Raw genomic sequence first — 19772 nt, forward strand, 5'->3', positions numbered from 1 at the left:
TAGTGGGGGAGGCACTGGGGTCCCCAAGCAGGGGGGAGCCGGGTGTCCGTGGAGAGTGGTCGCTCCTTAAGGAGACGATCCTCCAAGCCCAAAGGGAGGTAATCCCAATGAGGATCAAAGGGGGCAGGAGGGCGCAAAAGCCCCCACGGCTCAACAAAAGCATCCGGGAATGTCTCCTAGCTAAAAGAGAGGCGCACACTCAATGGCAGGGAGGGGCCATCCCCAGGGGGGACTATACTGCAGTTGCTCGGATCACCTCTGCTTCCCGGATCAAGGACAAGAAGAAGTCCTTTTTTAAATACATAGGGGGCAAAAAGAAGACATCGGGTAACATGGGGCCCCTGCAAGACATGCTAGGAAATCTGGTCATCACACCAGACGACAAAGCTAACCTATTTAACGAAGTCTGTGCCTCCATTTTCCTGAGCAGGGATGGGGTCAGCCCCCACACCAGGTCCCCCTCAGGCCCCAGGGGAGGCGCACCCAGGCCAAGGGCCAGGGAGGACCTAGTCAGGAAACTTCTGGAGGGACAGGACGTATTTAAATCAGCGGGTCCGGATGATCTCCACCCCCGAGCGCTGAGGGAACTGGCTGAGGTCATTGCGGGACCCCTGGCACGGCTGTACGAGCGCTCGTGGGGCTCTGGTGTGGGGCCAGAGGACTGGAAGAGGGCCAGCGTGGTTCCCATCTTCAAAAAGGGGAGGAAGGAGGACCTGGGAAATTATAGGCCAGTTAGTCTTACCTCGGTCCTGGGCAAGCTGTTCGAGAGAATTATCCTGGCGCATGTCCACGAGGGGCCGGGGGGGAGATCATGCTTAGGGGCAACCAACACGGGTTCATCAGCGGCAGGTCCTGTCAGACCAACCTGGTGGCCTTTTACGATCAGATCACCAGACCATTAGACGCAGGGGGAGCAGTGGACATCGTCTTCCCGGACTTACGGAGGCCTTCGACACTGTCTCTCACCCCGTTCTCACTAAGAAACTGGGGGCTGTGGTGTCGCCCCCACACAGTCAGATGTGTCGCTGACTGGCCGGAGGGCTGCACCCGGAGAGCAGCAGTGGACGGGTCATGTTCAACCTGGAGGGACGTGGGCGGTGGGGTCCCGCAGGGCTCGGTCCTCGGGCCCGCACTGTTCAACATCTTCATCAGTGACTTGGACAAGGGGGGAAACAAGCACCCTGTTCAAATTTGCTGATGACACTAAGATGTGGGGGGACGTGGGCACGCTAGAAGGGAGGAATAGGCTGCAGAGGCGGAAAAGGATCTTGGAGTCATCACTGACGCCAAGATGAACATGGGCCGGCAGTGTGGGGGCGCGGTCAGGAAGGCTGACCGCACCTTGTCCTGCATCCACAGATGCATCTCGAGCAGGGCCAGGGAGGTGATCCTCCCCCTCTATGCGGCACTGGTCAGGCCGCAGCTGGAGGACTGCGTCCAGGTCTGGGCGCCGCACTGCAGGAGGGATGTGGACAGCATGGAGAGGGTCCAGAGGAGGCCACTCGCATGGTCAGGGGCAGCAGGGCAGGCCCTATGAGGAGAGGCGACGGGGCCTGAACCTGCTCAGCCTCCACAAGAGAAGGCTGAGGGGGGATCTAGTGGCCTGTTACAAACTAGTCAGGGGGGACCAGCAGGCATTGGGGGAGTCCCTGTTCCCCGAGCACCGCCAGGAGTGACCAGGAATAACGGTCACAAGCTGGCAGGGGAGATTCAGACTAGACATCAGGAGGCGCGACTTCACGGTCAGGGCGGCTACGATCTGGACCAACGTCCAAGAGAAGTGGTGCTGGCTCCTACCCTGGGGGACGTTAAGAGGAGGCTGGATGTACACCTTGCTGGGATCGTCTGCCCCCAGTACTCTTTCCTGCCATGGCAGGGGTGTCACAGGGTCACGCGGGTGCCCGGTTCCTATGAAGGAATGAGGGTAGCTGAAACTCCTGAAGACAGCACAGGTGTTAGTTGCCAGGGCAACTAGGCTGGTCACGTGAGCAGAAAGGGGCCGGGCCTGGCCTTTATAAACAGCCCAGGCCGGAGCCATGTTAGCAGTTCCTGTCCGGCAGCGTGAGGTGCGGGAGTTCTGCAGCAGAGCAGAGACGAGTGGTGCGGCCTGAGCACGCAAGGGGCTGCACCATGGTGAGGGTGGAGAGGACCCTGCCTGGGAGGCCGCTGCTAGAGAGCCACGTGAGCTTAGATCCTATGTTATAGCCAGGAGGCTTATTGCTGTGTTACAGCCGTTCGGCTTATGGTTGTGTTTTGTTACTGTTAGTAACGGAGGACCGGGTGAGGCTGTAAGGGGACGGAGGAGGCCTCATTTAGGAGTGCCCCAGTAGAGTGGGGGTGCTCCCAGTGCTGGAGTGTGGTGCTACATTGCGGGGTGTACTACCCCAGCTCTGGGGAGGGGCACGGTGCCGGTGAGGGCACCGTAGTTGGGGTGCAAGACCCCAGCCCTGAGAAGGGCAAAGAGGATTTTGGGGCCAGGCACGGCTGAGGCCACCTGAGCCCCACTGGCAAGGAGCACCAGTGAGAAGCCTGCAGGGGCTTGTGGCTCTCCCCTTGGAGCCTAACACAAGAAGAGAAGCCCAGGGTGGGTGCTACTAGAGAGACGAGCCCGGAGAGGGCGAGTCCATGATTACAGAGAGCCTGGAGAGGGCAGAGAGAAGCCCCAGGAGCGGGCGCGTACTTGAGGGAAGCCCCACGAGACAGCATGTACAGAGAGAAACCCCGGTGAGGGCGAGCATTGAGCGAAGCCCCAGGAGTGGGAGTATACTATTGATAGAAATCCCAGGAGGGGTGCAGGCTGAGAAGGATCCCAGAGGGGCTCCCCAGTAGTGGGGACCCTGAAGGGTCAAAGGGGCCAGGTAAGGCTCAGGCCGCCTGAGCCCAACTGGGAAGAGTACTGTTAGTAAGCCTGAGAGGGCTAACGAATAGAGGGGCGCCGGTTGTGTGACAAGCCTGAGGGCGCTAGGCAGGGCGCAGAAAGAAAAAGGACCTGATAATTTCCGGAAGAGCTGCGAGGCTTGGGGCATGCTAAAGGCCCCTAAAGGGAGGTAGGAGGCACGCATAGCCCATAAGGCTGGGGTGCACCGAGTTGCCCCATACGGCACTGGGGATGTTATCAGCATAACACCGTGTACCAGGGGATCAAAGGCAGCCTCCCATAGAAACTTGTATATACCAACAAGATGTGGCGGGCAAGAAAAGAGGGTGCTGGATCACCTACTTGACACGGTAGGGGCTGCTAGAGGGATCATGACCGCCCCTAGGCCCCACTCTGTGACAAGGAGGTTGGACTTGATGATCTGCTCAGGTCCCTTCCAACCCTAGGAACTATGAAACTATATCCAGAAATCCTTCTGAGGCAACCCAGACCACACATCTATGCTACCAGGGGACTTTCCAGGACATCTCTGACCAGAGATGTCCCAGAGAGTCCCCCAGTCTCGCTGCCCAAAATCCAGTTCCTTATTTGGGTCCGGATACTTAGCACATCAGCTTGGCTGCTGCCTCCTGGCATGGCCAAACCGTGCTTTGGGCTGGGCAAGCCTCTGCTCAGAGGTATCCAGGACAGTCCCCCGGTGGCACGGAGCTATTCTGATGGGTGGCTTACGCAGGATTTCTAGCCATAATCCCAGCCTGAAAGCTAGTTCCTTATTCAAAACATTATACTTAGTACAGTGGGCATGGGGGCTGGTAGTTGGCAGCCTGGCATGGCCAAGCCGTGCTTTGGGTTGGGAAGGACTGTGGTCAGGGGTCTTTGGAACAGTTCCCCGGTGGCATTGCCATGAAATTTGGGGTGGCCCAACAAGTATTTTGCCCCGTAATCCCATCCTAATTTGACCTTCATTTAGGACTCTGTACTTATGTGCTAATTAACATGTAAAATCATACTGCACATCATGTGTAGCTAATGAAATTCTCTTTCTTTGGGATGTGGAATTCATGAATAAGAAGCTTGTACTGGGTCTAGATGAGCTTTGAAAAAGGAACCAGGAATAAGGAACTGGGACCAGGGAGCCAACTTCAGCCTCATCGCCCAGTTCAGTCTCCAGGTCTGGGGGAACTGGTGGGGTGGGTGTGCCCAGTTCTGGAAGCCCCGCCCCTTGCCCACCTGCCAGCCAATTAGGTAGAGACCCAGCTTTTTCTAGGCAGGAGGCCTGGCTGGGGAAGCAGGTGGAGGGGGCAGTGGTGAGCAGGGGCAGCCTGGACCGCTGGCAGGGGAAAGACTGGAGGGGGGCAGAGCTGGGGGAAGGGGCTTAGCTGAGTGGGGAAGCGGGGCTGGGCAGGGGAGCAGAGGGCTCGGGACTCACAGGCTGGGCTAGGGGTGCAATTGGGCATGCAAGGAAGGGCAGGGAGTGGGGCTCCCTGTCCATTTTGCATATGCAAATATCTCCCCTCCCCTCCTTCCCCAGGGTGCAGCGCACCCACTGCCTGGAGCAATCAAGCACCGAGCAACTGATGGGTGGCTCAATGCTTGATTGCTCCAGGGAGCAGCTGTTCGGTGTTGGCCTGAGCAGGCCTGGCCAGGGATGCTCCCCGCCCTGGGGGTGCAGACCTGCCCCCCCCCCGCTTGACATGTTGCCTTCTCCTGACCCAGCACTTCTTGTTTCAAAGGCAGGTGATCAGCATAGGACAGCGTTGTGCTGGGCAGGTTACAAGGTCTCTGGTCCTTGGCCTCACCGAGCATGGAGGGGATTTAAAAATGGGCCCCAACCTTTCGTTCCCCTGCTTCCCCAGCTCGCACACTGTGAGGGGCTGGATTTCGGGCCTGCCCAGTCTATGCCCACTCTGCAGACACCTCTCATGCTAAGTGCTGTTGAAATACCATGGTCGGGGGGCGGGTTCTGTAACGGTGCCTGGTGAACGGCAGCAATTATTATTGCTATTAAAATGAATGAAAGTCTCCTGGCGCCTGGACCCAGCCTGCAGACCTTGCTGGGGTTGTCTAAATGAACATTCAGAATGACTTAAACACTCTCCTTTGGTTTTCAGTCAGATTTAGGCTCCTGAGTCACTTAGGCTCTGTGGAAAATGTGTCCTTCTGCTCCTCTGGAGCATGGCTAGTTACAGAGGGGTGACCCAGGAGTGAAGGTTTGTGTCTCCCTACCCATTGGAGACAGGCAACCTGTCCATTTAGCATCTGGGCCGCCAGAGCTCCAGTGTATCAGGGCTTGGACAAAAGTGTGTTCTCAGTGCCTGGAGATTTCAGCCGCCCCAGCACAGGATTGGTGATGCACAGTGGAATTTGCATTTTTTTTCAAAATCAGTAGAAGCCCCTAGGAGTCAGGGTAGGAAACCAGGCAGCCCGGAGGCCCCTTGCTCACCCACCTCCTCTGTGACTTGGTGGGCATGTCTGGTCCCCAGATTTGCACTGTTAATGCCAGTGGTTTGAAGCTGGTGGAACTAACGTAGTGTAGCAGTCACTGCCAGGAATGAGCACCTCTACTCTGAAATACTTGCGATCTGCTCTCATGCTGCTGCAGCTGAGTGGCACTGGCATCATGAAGCGGTTTGATCTGAAACGGGCATTGGTACAGTCTGCGTGGTTGGAGACTGCTGCAGCCAACAGACTGAACACGTGATTTAGGGGGTGCATGGAGGTGGGGAGAATCACTGTCTACGTTCCTCAGCAGTAGGGTGACCTGGCTCAAGGCATCTCAGCAGTGCCCCTGCTGCTCCTTTGACGGCGCCGGAGATGCCGGAAGGCCCGTCCGTGAGGAAGTTCCAGTTGCTGACCTCGCCTTTCGTGGGGCAGGTGGTGGCCAAGGCAGGAGGGAGCAGCCGACAGATTAGCCTGAATGAGCTGCAAGGACTGGAGCTCCAGGACTCCCAGGTGAGTCGCGCCGAAAGGCAGCCTTGTCTGTGCATGTCGGCTCAGCCACAGACACCCGCTCCTTTTTCACGCTGGAGCACTGGCCTGGCCATCATGGAGAGTGTTACCATAAGGCATGGCAGTGAGAGATTAACTTGGCTATAGACAGGCTGAAGGGCTACCTACCATGGCTACAAGGAGAAATAGAAATGCACCTCTGAGTGGTGACCCCTGGGCATTCACAGGTGGCTCTCTGTCTGGCTCCATCTGTACTTGTAAGACTGAGCTCCTGAAAAGGTTCAGATGGAGCAAGACTGTCCATGTGCAATTACCTAGAAAGCTTTTGCTTTCCAAATGGATGGCACTCCGGGCAAATTTAACTCCCCAGTGGAAGGTGAGCCTTTGGTCCATCATCTTCCAAGGCCAAAGCATCCTCAGAGGCTCTTGCAGAGAGCCGCCAGCATGCACGGTGACAAACAAAACACGAGCTGTGTTGGAAGCTGTTGGCGCAGCAGTGATGTGCATGAGGTCTCAGGAAGAAGGGGTGTCCTCTCCTCCTCACCTCCCTGCTACTGCACAAAAGGGAGGGGAAGTCCTACTGGCAGAAGGCAGAAGTTGGGATTAGACTCACCTTTCCTCCCTGGCCTTGCTCAGGGATGTTTCATATCGGGGCAGCAGGGTTCGTTGACTCGCCTCTTTGGCTCCTTCCGGAGATCCCTGATGTCTTCAGAGACCTGATGAAGAGCTCTCGAAGCCCAAGAGCGTGTTTCTCCTCTCCGTCAACTGTATCTGTTGGTTCAGAAAAAAGGTTTTGCCTCCCTTCATAAGCCTCTGATATCAGTATCTCTGACCTGAACATACAGTTGAGGAACATGCAAGCCTTTGGATAGTCTGAGGTTCATCTGGTTACCTTTATAAATGGCTGTAACCTCAGGATTTGACCTAAAGCAAGTCACTAGTTTAAAATTCATGCTGCCAGGATCATAGATATCATTTTGTGATGAACAGGCCCCATCACACCCAGCCTGCCGTGAACGGGGAGGAGAAAGATACTCTTCTAAAAGGTGCCCAATCCTGCCCAGGCCATATAGTAACCAAAAATAACTCCCATTGGAGAGCTGTTTGGTGGCTTGTGCCAATAACACTGAGTGAAAGTGAGGCAAATAAGAGAAGACCCTTTTCTTGCAGCCAGCGGAGAGGTGACTGGCTGAAGAGCCATAAAGTCATAGTCCGAGATGCACGGTTTCTTTGCTTCTTGTTGCCCGTGCCAGCAGGGCCAGCACCTGTGATTGCACGTGGCCTCTGAGCACAAGGGCTGTGTGCTGCACGCAGGCTCGGTGCCTTTTGGGCTTGCCAGGGGTCCCTGGCATGGGGGTGTGCTCTTGCCTATCCGAATGCCCCACCTTTTGGCCTGGCAAGCCAAGGTACGCTTGATGGGATGGCTCCAGCGCATGTAGTTTCTGTGTCTTGTTCCCACTGTTAACTACCTTCCCTCCCTCCAGGGAGTTGTTTACTTTGGGCATCCTTGATTTGTCCCCCACTTTTTTTAGGCCCACGGAAAGAACTTGTTCCTGGCATTTGGCACTGCTGTGCAAGCACAGGTCTTGCCCCGAGGGCTGTCTCAGGCGCCTGTGGACGAAGAGGCAGCTGTCCTGGGAGAGGCCGGCAGTGGGGCACATGCCCAGGAGGGACAGGCGTGGGCGGCTTCTGACCCACAGAGAAGTGCGGAGGAGCAGCATTTGCAAAGGGAGCAGGAGCCTGAGCGCTCGACGCCTGAGGACCAGGATGCGACCGTCGGCTCTCGTAACTGGCTGCGCTTCCATTTCGGCATGTTCGGCAGCATCCGAGCTAACGAGTTCTCAAGAGCTAATAAGGCAAACAAGCGAGGGGACTGGAAGGACCCTGTGCCCAGGTACTGGCTGATCCCTCAGTTGGGGAAAACTCAGATGCTGTTTTTCTGCCCAAGGCTGAGTTTCTATAAAGAGGTAGAAGCCAACAGTGCTTCCCTTCTAGTGGATGTATTGCCATTGCTGCCCAGGGTAGAGCTGTCACAGGAGGCTGGCATCCTCCCTGTGTCTCCGTGGCCCTCACTCCAGGAGCCGGCATCCACTTGCGTTACTTTTGTGCTGGGGAGCAGAAGCACAACCCAAACTTTCAAGCAGCAGGCATGCGGCTCCGCTTCAATAAAAGCACCCCTGTGCTGAAATGGGAGCTATTCCTGTGTCCCCAATCCATGCAGCCCAGAGCACCGCACCCCCGCAAAGCCTGCTCTGCTCTTGTCTTTCCAGGCTGCCCAGGTCATGAGCCCCAGGGCTTTCGAGTCCCCAGAGCTGCTCTGCTGCTCTCTGTCTCCTTCAGACAACACTCTGCTTGTCCATGGGCTCTCTCCCCTGGAGGTCCCCTAGGTATTATCTGCAACTCCCCGCTCTTGTTGAAGTGTCAGTAAAACTGTTCGGTTCTCTGCAGAGGCATGTGCCTTCTGTCCCGTAGGCCAGAAACTCTGCTTTTGCTGTCTCTACCTCTTCTTTCCCCATGCACCAGCTGCAGCATTATTGCAACAGGAACACAACACATAAATAATTGGGGTAGGGGAGTAGTGCAACCCAGAGGTCATTTTGCTGCTTCCGTATGCTCAGCAGGAGGATGCCAGAGTACAGCACCTCCTGTCTCCGCTGTCACTGTTCCTGTTGCAATCAGTGGGGCCGAGCTGGGATTTTCTCTTGCCTAATAGTGAAGAAATTGTCTGTTGGCACATTCTGCATCCCTCTGGGGGGAACTCTGCTGACTCTTAGGCTACCATTATTTCTGTTGTTCATTTTGCTTCCTTGATTTCCCCCTTTCTAATTCCTTCCCATCTGTGTTTCCTTCCACCTTTTATTTCCCACCTTTAGCAGGTCTCACCTCCCAGATCTCTTCTCTATTTTATCTCCCAACCCAATCAGCAATGCCCTAACTGGTTGCACAGAGCAGAGGCCCAGTGAGCTGGATGTGGGTGGGAAGTTCCCACTGTTCAGCCTGCTGGTAGCCTCTGTTCCTGGCCACGCTGGAAACTTTTGCTCCCCATCCTGAGAACTAAATAGGAATCTGAATAGGACAGTAGAGATCCTGTAACTGCCCACGCACGTGGGGTACATCGTGTCAGCTGAGTGTGCAGGCAGCCAGGCCCAGCTGCACCCTAGCACTGCCCTGCAAGGCAGCATCTTTCACTCTTGCCTGGAAAAACATTGGCTCATGCTCTGCAAAATCATCCTTCTCATTGTCCTCCAATGGGCCCTAAAAAGCCCATTGTACCTTCTGGCATCTCCCTCTTTGCACAGCCAGTCCAAACCTTTCCAGATCTTCCCTACACCGTCTCCAGAGTCTCTGTCCCTCTTTCTTCAGCCAAACAAAATTTTCTTCCCGGCCATCACCCGTTGCGCTGTTGACCACTGCAGCCATCTCCTCTCTGGCTTTCCCCGCGCACATTGCTTCGTCCCTCCCCTCCACCTTTTTGGCTCTCCATTGGTTTTCCAGTTTCACTGGACCAAATTCAAGCTTCTTGCACCAATCTTTGAGGCTCTTCCTGCCTCTCCTGCCCTCCCCCTTATTGGCTTTTTCCTCCTTGCCCTACAACTCACTTCTTTGCTGTGCTACCAAAGGCTCGCTCACAAATGCCTCCCTTTCTAGATGTAATGTTGTCTCGCTGAAGTAAGCTATACGGGGGCTGCACACTGCTGGTTTGTCTCTCCCGCTCAGAAAGGAATAAATCCAATGACCATAGATTTCATAGACATTAGGGCTGGAAGGGACCCTGGAAGATCATTGAGTCCAGCCCCCCGCCCAAAGGGCAGGAAGTCAGCTGGGGTCATAGGATCCCAGCAAGATAAGCATCCAATCTGCTCTTGAAGGTGTTCAATGTAGGCACTTGAACTACCTCTGCTGGCAGACTGTTCCAGACCTTGGGGGCTCGGACAGTAAAGAAATTCGTCCTTATGTCCAGCCTGAAACGGTCTTGCAGGAGTTTATGACTCTTCGACCTCGTCATCCCTTGGGGCGCTCTGGTGAACAGACGTTCCCCCAGATCCTGGCGGTCACCCCTGAGAAACTTATAGGTGGCCATCAGATCACCCCTGAGCCTACGCTCTTCCAGGCTAAAGAGTCCCATGGCTCTCAGCCTGTCATCGTAAGGTCTGTTTTCCTGACCTCTGATCATGCGCGTGGCTCTCCTCTGGACTCTCAAGCTTCTCCACATCCTTTTTGAATTGTGGAGCCCAAAACTGGACGCAATACTCCAGCTGCGGCCTCACCAAGGCCGAGTACAAGGGGAGAATGACGTCCCAGGATTTGCTCGAGAAGCATCTCTGGATGCAAGCCAGCGCTTTGCTCGCTTTACTGGCTGCAGCATCGCATTGATCAGTGGCAATTCAGCCCACATCTAATAGCTACTTTCTCCCCTGCTCTAGAGGCTTCCCTGCCAGAGCTGCTCTGCTCTTGCCACCTCACTGCCTGATGGTCTTCCTCCTGCCCCCAGGAATACCCTACTTTGTTTAATTGCATTGAGCTGTTTTATAAGATCAGGCAGTCAGTGGACCATTCCCAGCTGGGTGTGTGTAATGGGGCCTCTCCCCCATTATGAGAAGGTGCGGATGTTTGCAGTAGCCCTTTAGACTAGACTAAAACAAGACAGAGGGAAAGGAATAGGGGCAGGTTTGCCGCTGGCAGGGTCAGATGCTGACTGGCTGGACAAGAAAGACTGACAGCAATGCCGCGGCGAGATGGATACATTTCACGCCTCACTTGCTTTTTGGGATGTACGTTTGGACTTCAGTAAGAATGGTTCATGGACAAGGCCGGCCCATGGTAGGGAGAGTTTGTGTTAGGAGCTGGGTTGCCCAGCTTGATGTGGGGGTCAACTTTGTAGACCGGGACATGGCTGAAGGGGTGGAGGAGGCCATGAAAAGGGGGGGGCAAGGGCAGCAACCCAAAACCCTAGCACTTGCAAGGAGCAGTACATAGAGATGGAGGTTTACGCCCAGTGCTGCGGATGAGAAACCAGCCTTGTCCAACAGGAGTGAGGGTGATGGGAGACTGACAGCAAGCCAGACCCAGAAGGGCCAGTGGAGGAGTAAAGGGAACGACCTGACTCCAGGTCACCAGTTCTGCTTTGTGAGCACATCTGGCTGTGAAGGGAGGTTGTGGTCCTGAACACTGGGGTCCAGGTGAACCGGTGCAGCTAGACCAAACTTGGGTGGGGTGTAGGTGACCCCGACCATACACAGACCCAGTGCTCAACAACCTGGGAGTCCTAAAAAGTGGAGCTCTTGTCAGTTTAGCCACTCGAGGCATGATGGGCAAGTCACTAACAGGCAGCTCAGGAAAGAAAGGTGGCCTGGAGCAGCTCTGGGGAACAAGTTCATCCAACCCTCTTCTGGAGTGGCACAGCATGGTAATTTCATAAATCATAGAAAAGCAGGGCTGGAAGGAAACTTCAAAGGTCATCTAGTCCAATGCTCCGTTAGAGACGGGATCATTGCTTTCCAAAACGACCTATACAAATCCATTGTGTAATGAATGACTGAGACTACACTGTCACCCTGACACAGTCACAAGACATAACACCTAACCTGGCACAGGCAGAGCAGGGGAAGTTTAAAAAAATCCTGGCACATGTAGCAGGGGGAGGGGAAAAAGTTCCCTCCTGGCTCCATGCAGCAATCGGCAATGCCTGGAATCGTAGGCATTGATCATTGATCATCCCTGACCAGTGCTTGTGGCATCTCTTCTTGCACACTGCCAGTGATGGAGGCGAGTCCACATCTTCCCTAGCAGGCCAAATAGTTTCATAGTTTCTAGGGTCGGAAGGGACCTTGAACAGATCAAGTCTGACCCCCTGCCCTGGGCAGGAACGAGTGCTGGGATCATAATACCCCAGCCAGACAGGTTGTGTGGCTGGCAGAGATGTGTGATTCTGCGGGGAGGAGGGAGCTGGGAAACCCCAGCCTGTCAGATCATGGGGGGACCTTGGATGCCATGAAGTTTTGCCATAGCTAGTCCTGTACCCGAGGGATCTGGTTTTGTTTTGTTTCCTGTGCCTTACTCTATTGCCCCTTGTTTCTAGGCCACGGCTTTTCTGACTCCCCTCCCTTCCTCCTCTCTGCATGTTCAGTCAAGCCGCAGTGGGATGCAATGGCTCCTGTGCCATGTTTTGCCCAAATAGACACATTCAGGGTATTCTCCCTCTAATTTTCTTTCTTTCCCTTTAAGGCTGATCTTGCACTTTGCGAATGGGGGCTTCCTCGTTTTCTACAACTGCCGAATACACTGGAGCTCCTCTCCGGCCAAACCCACCATTGACATCTTGTCTGCTGACTTCCATCGGGGACAGGCTTTGGAAGCCCTTCGCCGGCCAGTGCCCATCTGCTACACCCTTCTGGACCAGAGATATTTCTCGGGTCTGGGTATGTTTCATCAGGGAGGGGGAATGGCCTCTGAAGAGGGAGACATCGGGGCTCAATCTGGCCTGGATCTCAGATTTATCATTAGGGGCTGACCCTGTGTGTTAGATGTCCCCTCTGGGACGTGAAGCTTGTCGTTGTCTTGCTTGTTCCTACAGCACCTTTCGTGCATGGATGGGCCCATGTCGTACAAACAGGAATGAAACGGGGCCTGGTGTCAAACATGCCCACTTAAGCAGGTGCTACAAATGCTCCGGTGCTCTGAAAACCGGGCTGGGAAGCTTTCTGTCCTGGTGGGATATGTATGGGTGTAGTCATCATTGTGCGGAGAGAGCAACTGGGGCATGGTGAGGTTACATGAGTTCACTAATAGCAGGGTGACCGTCCATCCTGTTTTCCCTGGGACACTCCCAGATTTTGGGCACTGGTTTCAGCCAGGTTAAAATGAGCATCCCAGGTGCGGGGTGCAGTCTGCCAGGAACGGGAAGCGGTGTGGTGCCCCAGCAAGATGACTGGGGAAGAACTGTAGCTGCTTTGCCTGCCTGTTGCGGATGCCAGTCTGCCTCCACCTCTCCCTGCGAAGCGCTGCTGACCTGGGAGTGGGGAGGAAAGGGGGGTGTCCTGGATGTTTTGTATTTCCCATTGGATGGATGGTCTCTCTAACCAGTGGCCACTGTGGGACTTGGTGTCAAAGCCATGTTTGACATCAGCAATCCCTTAATGTGTTTGGATGAAACTCTACTGTGGGACACCTGCCAGGTACATTTTGCAGTGGTGGGCCATCATTAGTAGAAAACGTTATGCTTCTGTAACATCCTCCCAACCATATCAGGATCATAGGCTGTCCCCCTCCCTGCCTGCCACAGTCCTCTCTCCTTTTGGGTTCCTCCCAGAGCCCCACAACCACTGGTCGCATGTGGTCCAACTGGTCTGCCCCTGTGACTTGCCTGTTGGTGCTATAACAGCTCCCAAGCCCACGTGTGTGTGTGTGTGTGTGGAGCCAGATTACGAGTGCTGCGTGATTGCCCCCTGCATTACCGTGGGGAGAAGGGGTTATCACTTCTTGTGCACCCCTGGCTTAGTTTGCCGGCCTGTGACTCACTGACGTGATCGGTTCTTGCTGTTGCGTCTCCATTTCTGAACTTCTGCTTTCCCCTCTGCTCCAGGGAACATCATTAAAAATGAGATCTTGTATTTGGCGAAGATCCACCCGTTATCACAAGGGTCCCTCTTGGCTCCGTCCAATCTCGACGCCTTGCTTGATCATGCCGTTCAGTTCAGCACCCACTGGCTGCATAAGAAACTGCACGGGGAAGGTTTACACCCTCAGATCTACCAGAAGGAGAAATGTCCTCTTGGACACATGGTGATGAAGGGAACTCTTGGTCCCCCACGTGGGCTTCAGAGACTTACCTGGTGGTGCCCTCAGTGCCAGCCTTGTGTAGCAGCAGAAACCAAAGGCTCTCCTCCTATGCATACCCCAAAATCTTCCAGCCTTTAAAGGGACTGAGAACATGCTGTCCTTTCTTGTAGTACATTGCATTAGGGTGAGGATGGCTTGCAACAAGCTCCCAGTTGCACTGAGCAGAAATTGCTTATCTGTGACAATAGAAAAGCAGAGAAAATTCAGTTTGTTAAAAAGAGATGAAAGGGTTTCTATGTTCAGGTTGCATTGCAGGGATCAGTGCAGCAAATAAGGGAGTTCTCCGCAATAGCTGAAAATACCTGGTACCAGTTTGTGGATAAGGGGTTTAATATGTAGCAGTTGAAAAGAAGTAAATTGTTAATGTGTTAAATTTGCCATGACCATAAAGTAGCACCAGTGTGATAGCTACTGATAGATATTCTCCTTATCACTTTCTTTGTGTTGATATTCTCCTGCTCATCTCATTTATTTTATCCGTATTAGAGAGAGGAAAAGAGGTCTTGTCATCATTATGGAGTTAAATGAGGTCATCTTAAGCACCTCATCAGAAGAACCTGTAACCAACTCCTGAGCATTTGTATTTGCTAAGTCTCTGTGTCTATGCACAACAATTTATCAGGTTTTAGTTATGACCCTCCCTGTAAATAACTGACTTGCAGTGAATGTTTTGCTCTTTCTATGTAGCCATCTTCAAGCAAAAGCTCAAATTCTGTCAAAACGAGCCAGTTTCATTCCTTGAGGAAATTCCACCTCAATTTGGGCTGGGGTGTGGTAACTGTAGATGTAATGTATCTGCTAAGATGCTTATGATGGGTTTATTTGGCAATCAGGAAAAAATGGCCAACAGGCTGTGGTGCTGCTGCCACAGGGAACAGTGTGCTAACTGCCCCTGTCAGGACTCCAAAGGACAAGGTGACTGGTCTTAATCTGGTGCTAACAGGGAGGTGTCTCTGAGTTGCACAGTATTCTTGGCTGCAATAGTAATCAGGCTTGTTCCATTTGAAGCAGTCCCTTTGTTACAGACATTATTTGGTGTGTGCAAGATCTGAATGGCGTCCCACAGAACCAGAGTCTATAAAGTGCAGGTGAAACAGGTCACAAGCTGTCTAACCAGCCAGGCTCAAAAAGTAGTGGTCCCCGGGGAATCCTTTCCAAGTGGAGTGTATTTAAACATGATGCACAGGGGGCCCTATCAGGCCTGTCAGGGTTTTTACCAGTGATCTGAAAGCAAGCACAAAAGCACTGCTGGTTCATGTGGTGGAAGCAGGCTGGCAGAGCCGAGGGCAGGGCAGTCATGCAGAGACCTGCAGCCCTGGAAAGGACGTGTGTTTTGAGGCAGCCAAATGCAAAGTGGAAAATGCAGGAACAGACACTTGCCCAGGACAAGGGTCCCCCCGAGACGGATCTGAGCGAGCTGTGAACAAGCAGGTCAGTGTGAACTCCCTGTGCAGGGCTGGGCCAAGGAGAACTACTAGGTCTGTGGGGTATTGCACCAAGGACCTGAGCACAGCAAGAGTGAGACTCAGATTGCACCAGCCTCTCATTTTCCTGTCCTTGGTCTAAGAATGATGTTGGCAAATTGGAGGGTGCAGGAAAAGCCGTGAAAAAATACCTTGCGGCTGAAGGAAAGGCCTTCAGTGGTGTCCATGGCACCTCTGGATGTGCTGCGTGGCCAGAGGTTTGGGCTTTGGCTGAGGGAGAGGGGTTGGTGCCAGTAGTGGGATCTCCAGAGAGTTGGTGCAGGCCGTGAGTCAAGAGGGCGGTGTGCTGTGGGTAGGGGCAGGGCCACCACAGCCAGGCCATCGGGCTCTTGGTGTGTGACCCTAGCTGTGGGGCTGTGCGAGGAGGCAGAAGAGGATGTTGGATAAGCAGGGCACCTCAGGCATGAGGGGGTGTCTGTTGGGGTGGGGGCATGAGGGGTACCTGGGAGAGAAGTAGGGGGGGGCAGGGACTCTGGGCTCATTGACTCCCTCAGCAGTCCCGCCTGGACCCTTTACAAAACCCAGCATTGCTCCCCGCTCCCGCCCCTGGCTCCTACCCATCACCACCCCGTTTTTTTTTTTTTGGTTTTTTTTGTGTGTGCTAAAGGTGTTTTGCTGCAGTGAAGATGGATTATAACTCTGCAAACTTCCTAAACTTTCCATGCTGGAGGCTGCAAGTGGGAGAGGAGCAGGGGAAATCTGATGGTGATACCCAGTTCCCTCTGCCTTTCAACATCCAACCCCCGCCACTGTGTGATACAGGCCTTTTGATGTGCCATTGGGACAAGGGGCCCACCAAGTAGAGCTATAAGCCCCCTTGGTGGGGGGCGGGGGGCCATTAAGGGCACAGCACTGGTTCCCTGGGACAAATAAAAACATAACAGGGCAGGAGTTGGGATCGTAGGTTCACAGCGAGGACTTTGAGCACAGCACACCGGACAGTGTCCCTTGAACGAGTCCAAGGAGCCAGAGGACACTGCCCAGTGAAACTCTGCCTAGAGACATGAAGGCATTAGGGACAGGAAAGGAGGCCCGCAGTCCCTGGAGTCCTCCCACCTGGAGCCTCCTTCCTGGTCAGAGATCCCGAGCTTAGCCAGGCCCAGGAGAGGGTTAACCAGGAGGACCCAGGTCTTGCTGGGGCTGTGGATAGGGAGTGCATAAATGAAATGGTGCAGGGAGCAGTGCATCCACAGCCTCAACAGGACGTCCTGGAGGAGGCAGTGAGGGACTAGGCATGTGCCAGGGTCTCCCTCTGCTCAAGGGGCAGATGTCGAGGGCAACTGTAAACTTTGCATGCCTGTGGAGATGGCTCTGTGGAGGAGCCGTCAGCTGAGGTCCCTGGTGGGATCAGGGTGGATTATATACTGGGGACCCTTGTCCTCGCTAAGCACGTCCCCACCACTGGTTTCTCCCCACTGCCAGCTAATCTGCAAAGCCCAAATGGCCATGCCACTAGGCCGTTGGCTGGCATCTTCCCTGGCCAGGGACGGTGCCCTGCAGCTGGACAGGCTGCGGCTAGTGGGATAAGTGGGGAAGCTCTGCTTAAGCTGATGCTCTGAGGGAGGCAGGATGTCTTGGGCCAAGCACTGGCACATCCACTGCACGGGCATCCACTGGCACAGGGGCCCAAGGCTGTAGAGCACATATGGGACTGGCTGAACCACCCAGCAGAGCTCTGCAACCCACTGCGGTTCCCAGTGAGAGGCTGCCCAGTGGGAGCTGCCGGTGGGGATGGGGGATGTGGCTTCAAGGCTCTTTCTGCACTGGGGGAGGCAGGTGTTCACTGCAGGAACTCAATCTGTTGCCTCGCAGCACCTGCCTTGGCTTGCATGCTCCAGGGTTTCCCCTGCATGGCTGCAGAAGGGGACAGGTGGGAACGACAAGAGGAGGCAGCACAGCCAGTTGCGGGGACAACTTTTGAAGGGCACGGTGCACTGTTAACGCTGCTCAGGGTGCTAACACCTGCATGGGGCTTGCAGGAGAAACCCAGGAGCTCAGAGAGGAGCCCGGAGTGTCTGTCAGGGACTTCCTGATCTGCTGCAGCCGGGAAACTTCTTGCTGAACTGCCTGGCCAAGTGTTTGTCTCACCTACACTCACCTACTATGTGGGATATTGTAGCCTTAAGGCAGCTTTGCACATGCCCCCTGCAGAGATTTTGGCAGGTTGCAGGGAAAAGCACCAGCTGAGCAATGTTTAAAGTAAATGGCAGCAGCACCCGGGCAGCAGAAAGGAGCCTAATTAAAAGAGCCTGGTCTAAGGTAGGCAGCTGGCACTGCTAGCTGCCATTTGCCTTCTATCGTCCTAGGATTCATGGGTTGGATCCAGCCTGCACATGGTCAACCCCTGGTTCAGAGAGGATGTGAAATGGTGCCTAAGCATGGGGAGAGCCAGAGAGGTGCTCCTTGTGAAGATCTGTACTTCAGGGGACAGACAGAAGCACTCTCTTTCATGCGACATTGAGAGGCCAAATCCAGGAGGGTGTGCCACTAGTGTGGTTACAAGGGATGCAAGTAGTCTTGCCCTGTGAGGTCAGACCAACTCTCAGGATCTCAATATTGCATTGTTAGACAGGAGGGTGTGACACAATTGCACATATACAAATCAATTAGGTGCATACACACACACACTACCAACACAGGCACATACACATCCATAGTTTCATAGTTTCTAGGGTCGGAAGGGACCTAAGTAGATCATCAAGTCCGACCCCCTGCCATGGCAGGAAAGAGCACTGGGGTCAAACGACCCCAGCAAGGTGTTCATCTAACCTCCTCTTAAACACCCCCAGGGTAGGGGCCAGCACCACTTCTCTTGGAAGTTGGTTCCAGATCCTAGCTGCCCGGACCGTGAAGTCACGCCTCCTGATATCTAACCTAAACCTACCTTCTGCCAGCTTGTGACCGTTATTCCTGGTCACTCCTGGTGGTGCTCGGGGGAACAGTGACTCCCCCAATGCCTGCTGGTCCCCCCTGACTAGTTTGTAACAGGCCGCTAGATCCCCCCTCAGCCTTCTCTTGTGGAGGCTGAACAGGTTCAGGTCCCGTTGCCTCTCCTCGTAGGGCCTGCCCTGCTGCCCCCTGACCATGCGAGTGGCCTCCTCTGGACCCTCTCCATGTTGTCCATGTGGCGGGCCAGTAGGGGGTGCTCCTGCATTGAGCCGCCCACCTCCCTGCGCCCAACCACCTTCCAGGCTCCAAATGCCTCCCTAGGGGCGCCTTATGCTTGGCCGACCCCTCTCCCGGAGCACACTCGCTAGTCTGGGGGTAATGTCGCCCCCACCACCCCGAGAAGGGACTGTCTCGGCCCTGTGTCCTCGGGGAAACACCGGCCTAATAGTCTGACAGGTACTCGACCCAGTACAGGCACTTGGGGCACTTCCCCAAGTCAAGGGGGCAAAAAGTAAAGTCTCCCTTAGTCCGCAGACCTAAGGGGTCTCTTAGGCATAATTTAGACCCACCCCTCAATAAGTCTCCCACACCAGTCAAAAAGGAGAACTTTATTGATTACGAGGGGTAGGGTAAACTAGGGTACAGGGTTGAGCAATATCTTAGAAATCCTAAAGAGCAAACAGTGTGGCTGAGGTAGCCTTTGATTACGCATCTGTGTTACTGCCAGCTAGATATCTAATCCGATTGAGTAGCTTACTCACAAGCATCTTCCAGAGTTCTCCACTATGGAGTCTGAGGGTGAGAGAGAGCTGGGTCCCGATGGCAAGGCTTCTCTGTCTCCCCTGCTTGGCTGCTGCCTCACCTCATGGCCGAAGAGCGCGAGCCTCCTCCCCGCCCCCAGCCTGTATAGCCCCTGTGACCTCATTCACCTGGTCCAGTGGAAGTCAGCCCCAATTGGCTGTCAGCCAACCAATTTGAAATACATCACCTGTTACTGGGCAGATTCCAGCTCCCCAGGTAGATGCCCCTCACCCAGGTGGCTGATGCCAGTCCTGTAGGCAGAGGGAGCAGGTTCCCCCTCCCTCAGGACTGCAGCCAGCTCAGGGTACCTAAAGAGACAGGCTGAGGTGTGACTCCTCTGTGCTGGCCCCTCTAATCACATAGTCACAGGGCAGAGATTTTGGGGAGAAACCAAGGTGGCTTTCTGCCACAGTCCACATCCCTCCTGAAGTGCGGCGCCCAGACCTGGACGCAGTACTCCAGCTGCAGCCTGACCAGTGTCACATAGAGGGGGAGGATCACCTCCCTGGACCTGCTCCAGATGCATCTGCGGATGCATGACAAGGTGCAGTTGGCCTTCCTGACCACATCCCCACACTGCCGGCCCATGTTCATTTTGGCATCAGTGATGACTCCAAGATCCTTTTCTGCCTCTGCACTGATGAGAAGGGAGTTCCCCAGCCTGTAGGTATGGTGCTGGCTCTTCCTCCCCAGGTGCAGCACCTTGCACTTGTCAGTGTTGAATCCCATCCTGTTCTCATCCGCCCACCCTTGTAACCTGTCTAGGTCCAATTGCAGCCTACTCCTCCCTTCTAGCATGCCCACATCCTCCTACATCTTAGTGTCATCAGCGAATTTGAACAGGGTGCTTGTTACCCCCTCGTCCAAGTCACTGATGAAGATGTTGAACAGTGCGGGCCCGAGGACCGAGCTCTGGGGAACCTCACTGCCCA

The 19772-nt window shown here is 54.5% G+C and overlaps 1 protein-coding gene and 1 long non-coding RNA gene across 3 annotated transcripts; one reads left to right on the plus strand and one right to left on the minus strand.

The window, feature by feature from the left end:
• Window positions 1-1998: 1998 nt before the first annotated feature.
• NEIL2 (nei like DNA glycosylase 2) lies at window positions 1999-14350 on the plus strand. 2 transcript variants are annotated; one of them, XM_090028944.1, is made up of 5 exons: window positions 1999-2133; window positions 5631-5830; window positions 7360-7721; window positions 12053-12246; window positions 13410-14350. In XM_090028944.1, the coding sequence occupies exons 2-5, from the start codon at window positions 5693-5695 to the stop codon at window positions 13742-13744; spliced, it is 1029 nt and encodes a 342-aa protein (XP_089885070.1). In that variant the 5' UTR covers window positions 1999-2133; window positions 5631-5692; the 3' UTR covers window positions 13745-14350. The 2 variants fall into 2 exon arrangements, with proteins under 2 accessions (XP_089885070.1, XP_089884979.1); XM_090028853.1 differs by having other exon boundaries at window positions 2052-2181.
• Window positions 6489-18900, minus strand: LOC149872493 (uncharacterized). The gene is made up of 3 exons (XR_016439332.1): window positions 18801-18900; window positions 13657-13842; window positions 6489-6598 (listed from the first exon to the last, which is right to left on the minus strand). It is a non-coding gene; the product is annotated as an uncharacterized LOC149872493 (long non-coding RNA).
• Window positions 18901-19772: the final 872 nt, after the last annotated feature.

This window comes from Crocodylus siamensis, chromosome 1, assembly GCF_052110815.1.
Source record: "Crocodylus siamensis isolate JL-2025a chromosome 1, ASM5211081v1, whole genome shotgun sequence".
Classification (NCBI taxonomy): domain Eukaryota; kingdom Metazoa; phylum Chordata; order Crocodylia; family Crocodylidae; genus Crocodylus; species Crocodylus siamensis.

What these genes read in the sequence shown, in the direction of transcription:
- NEIL2 (XM_090028944.1), top strand. Translation starts at nt 5,693, where the DNA reads ATGCCGGAAGGCCCGTCCGTGAGGAAGTTCCAGTTGCTGACCTCGCCT. An exon ending in TGGAGCTCCAGGACTCCCAG is followed by an intron (nt 5,831 to 7,359) that starts GTGAGTCGCGCC and finishes CACTTTTTTTAG; the next exon opens with GCCCACGGAAAGAACTTGTT. An exon ending in TGGAAGGACCCTGTGCCCAG is followed by an intron (nt 7,722 to 12,052) that starts GTACTGGCTGAT and finishes TTTCCCTTTAAG; the next exon opens with GCTGATCTTGCACTTTGCGA.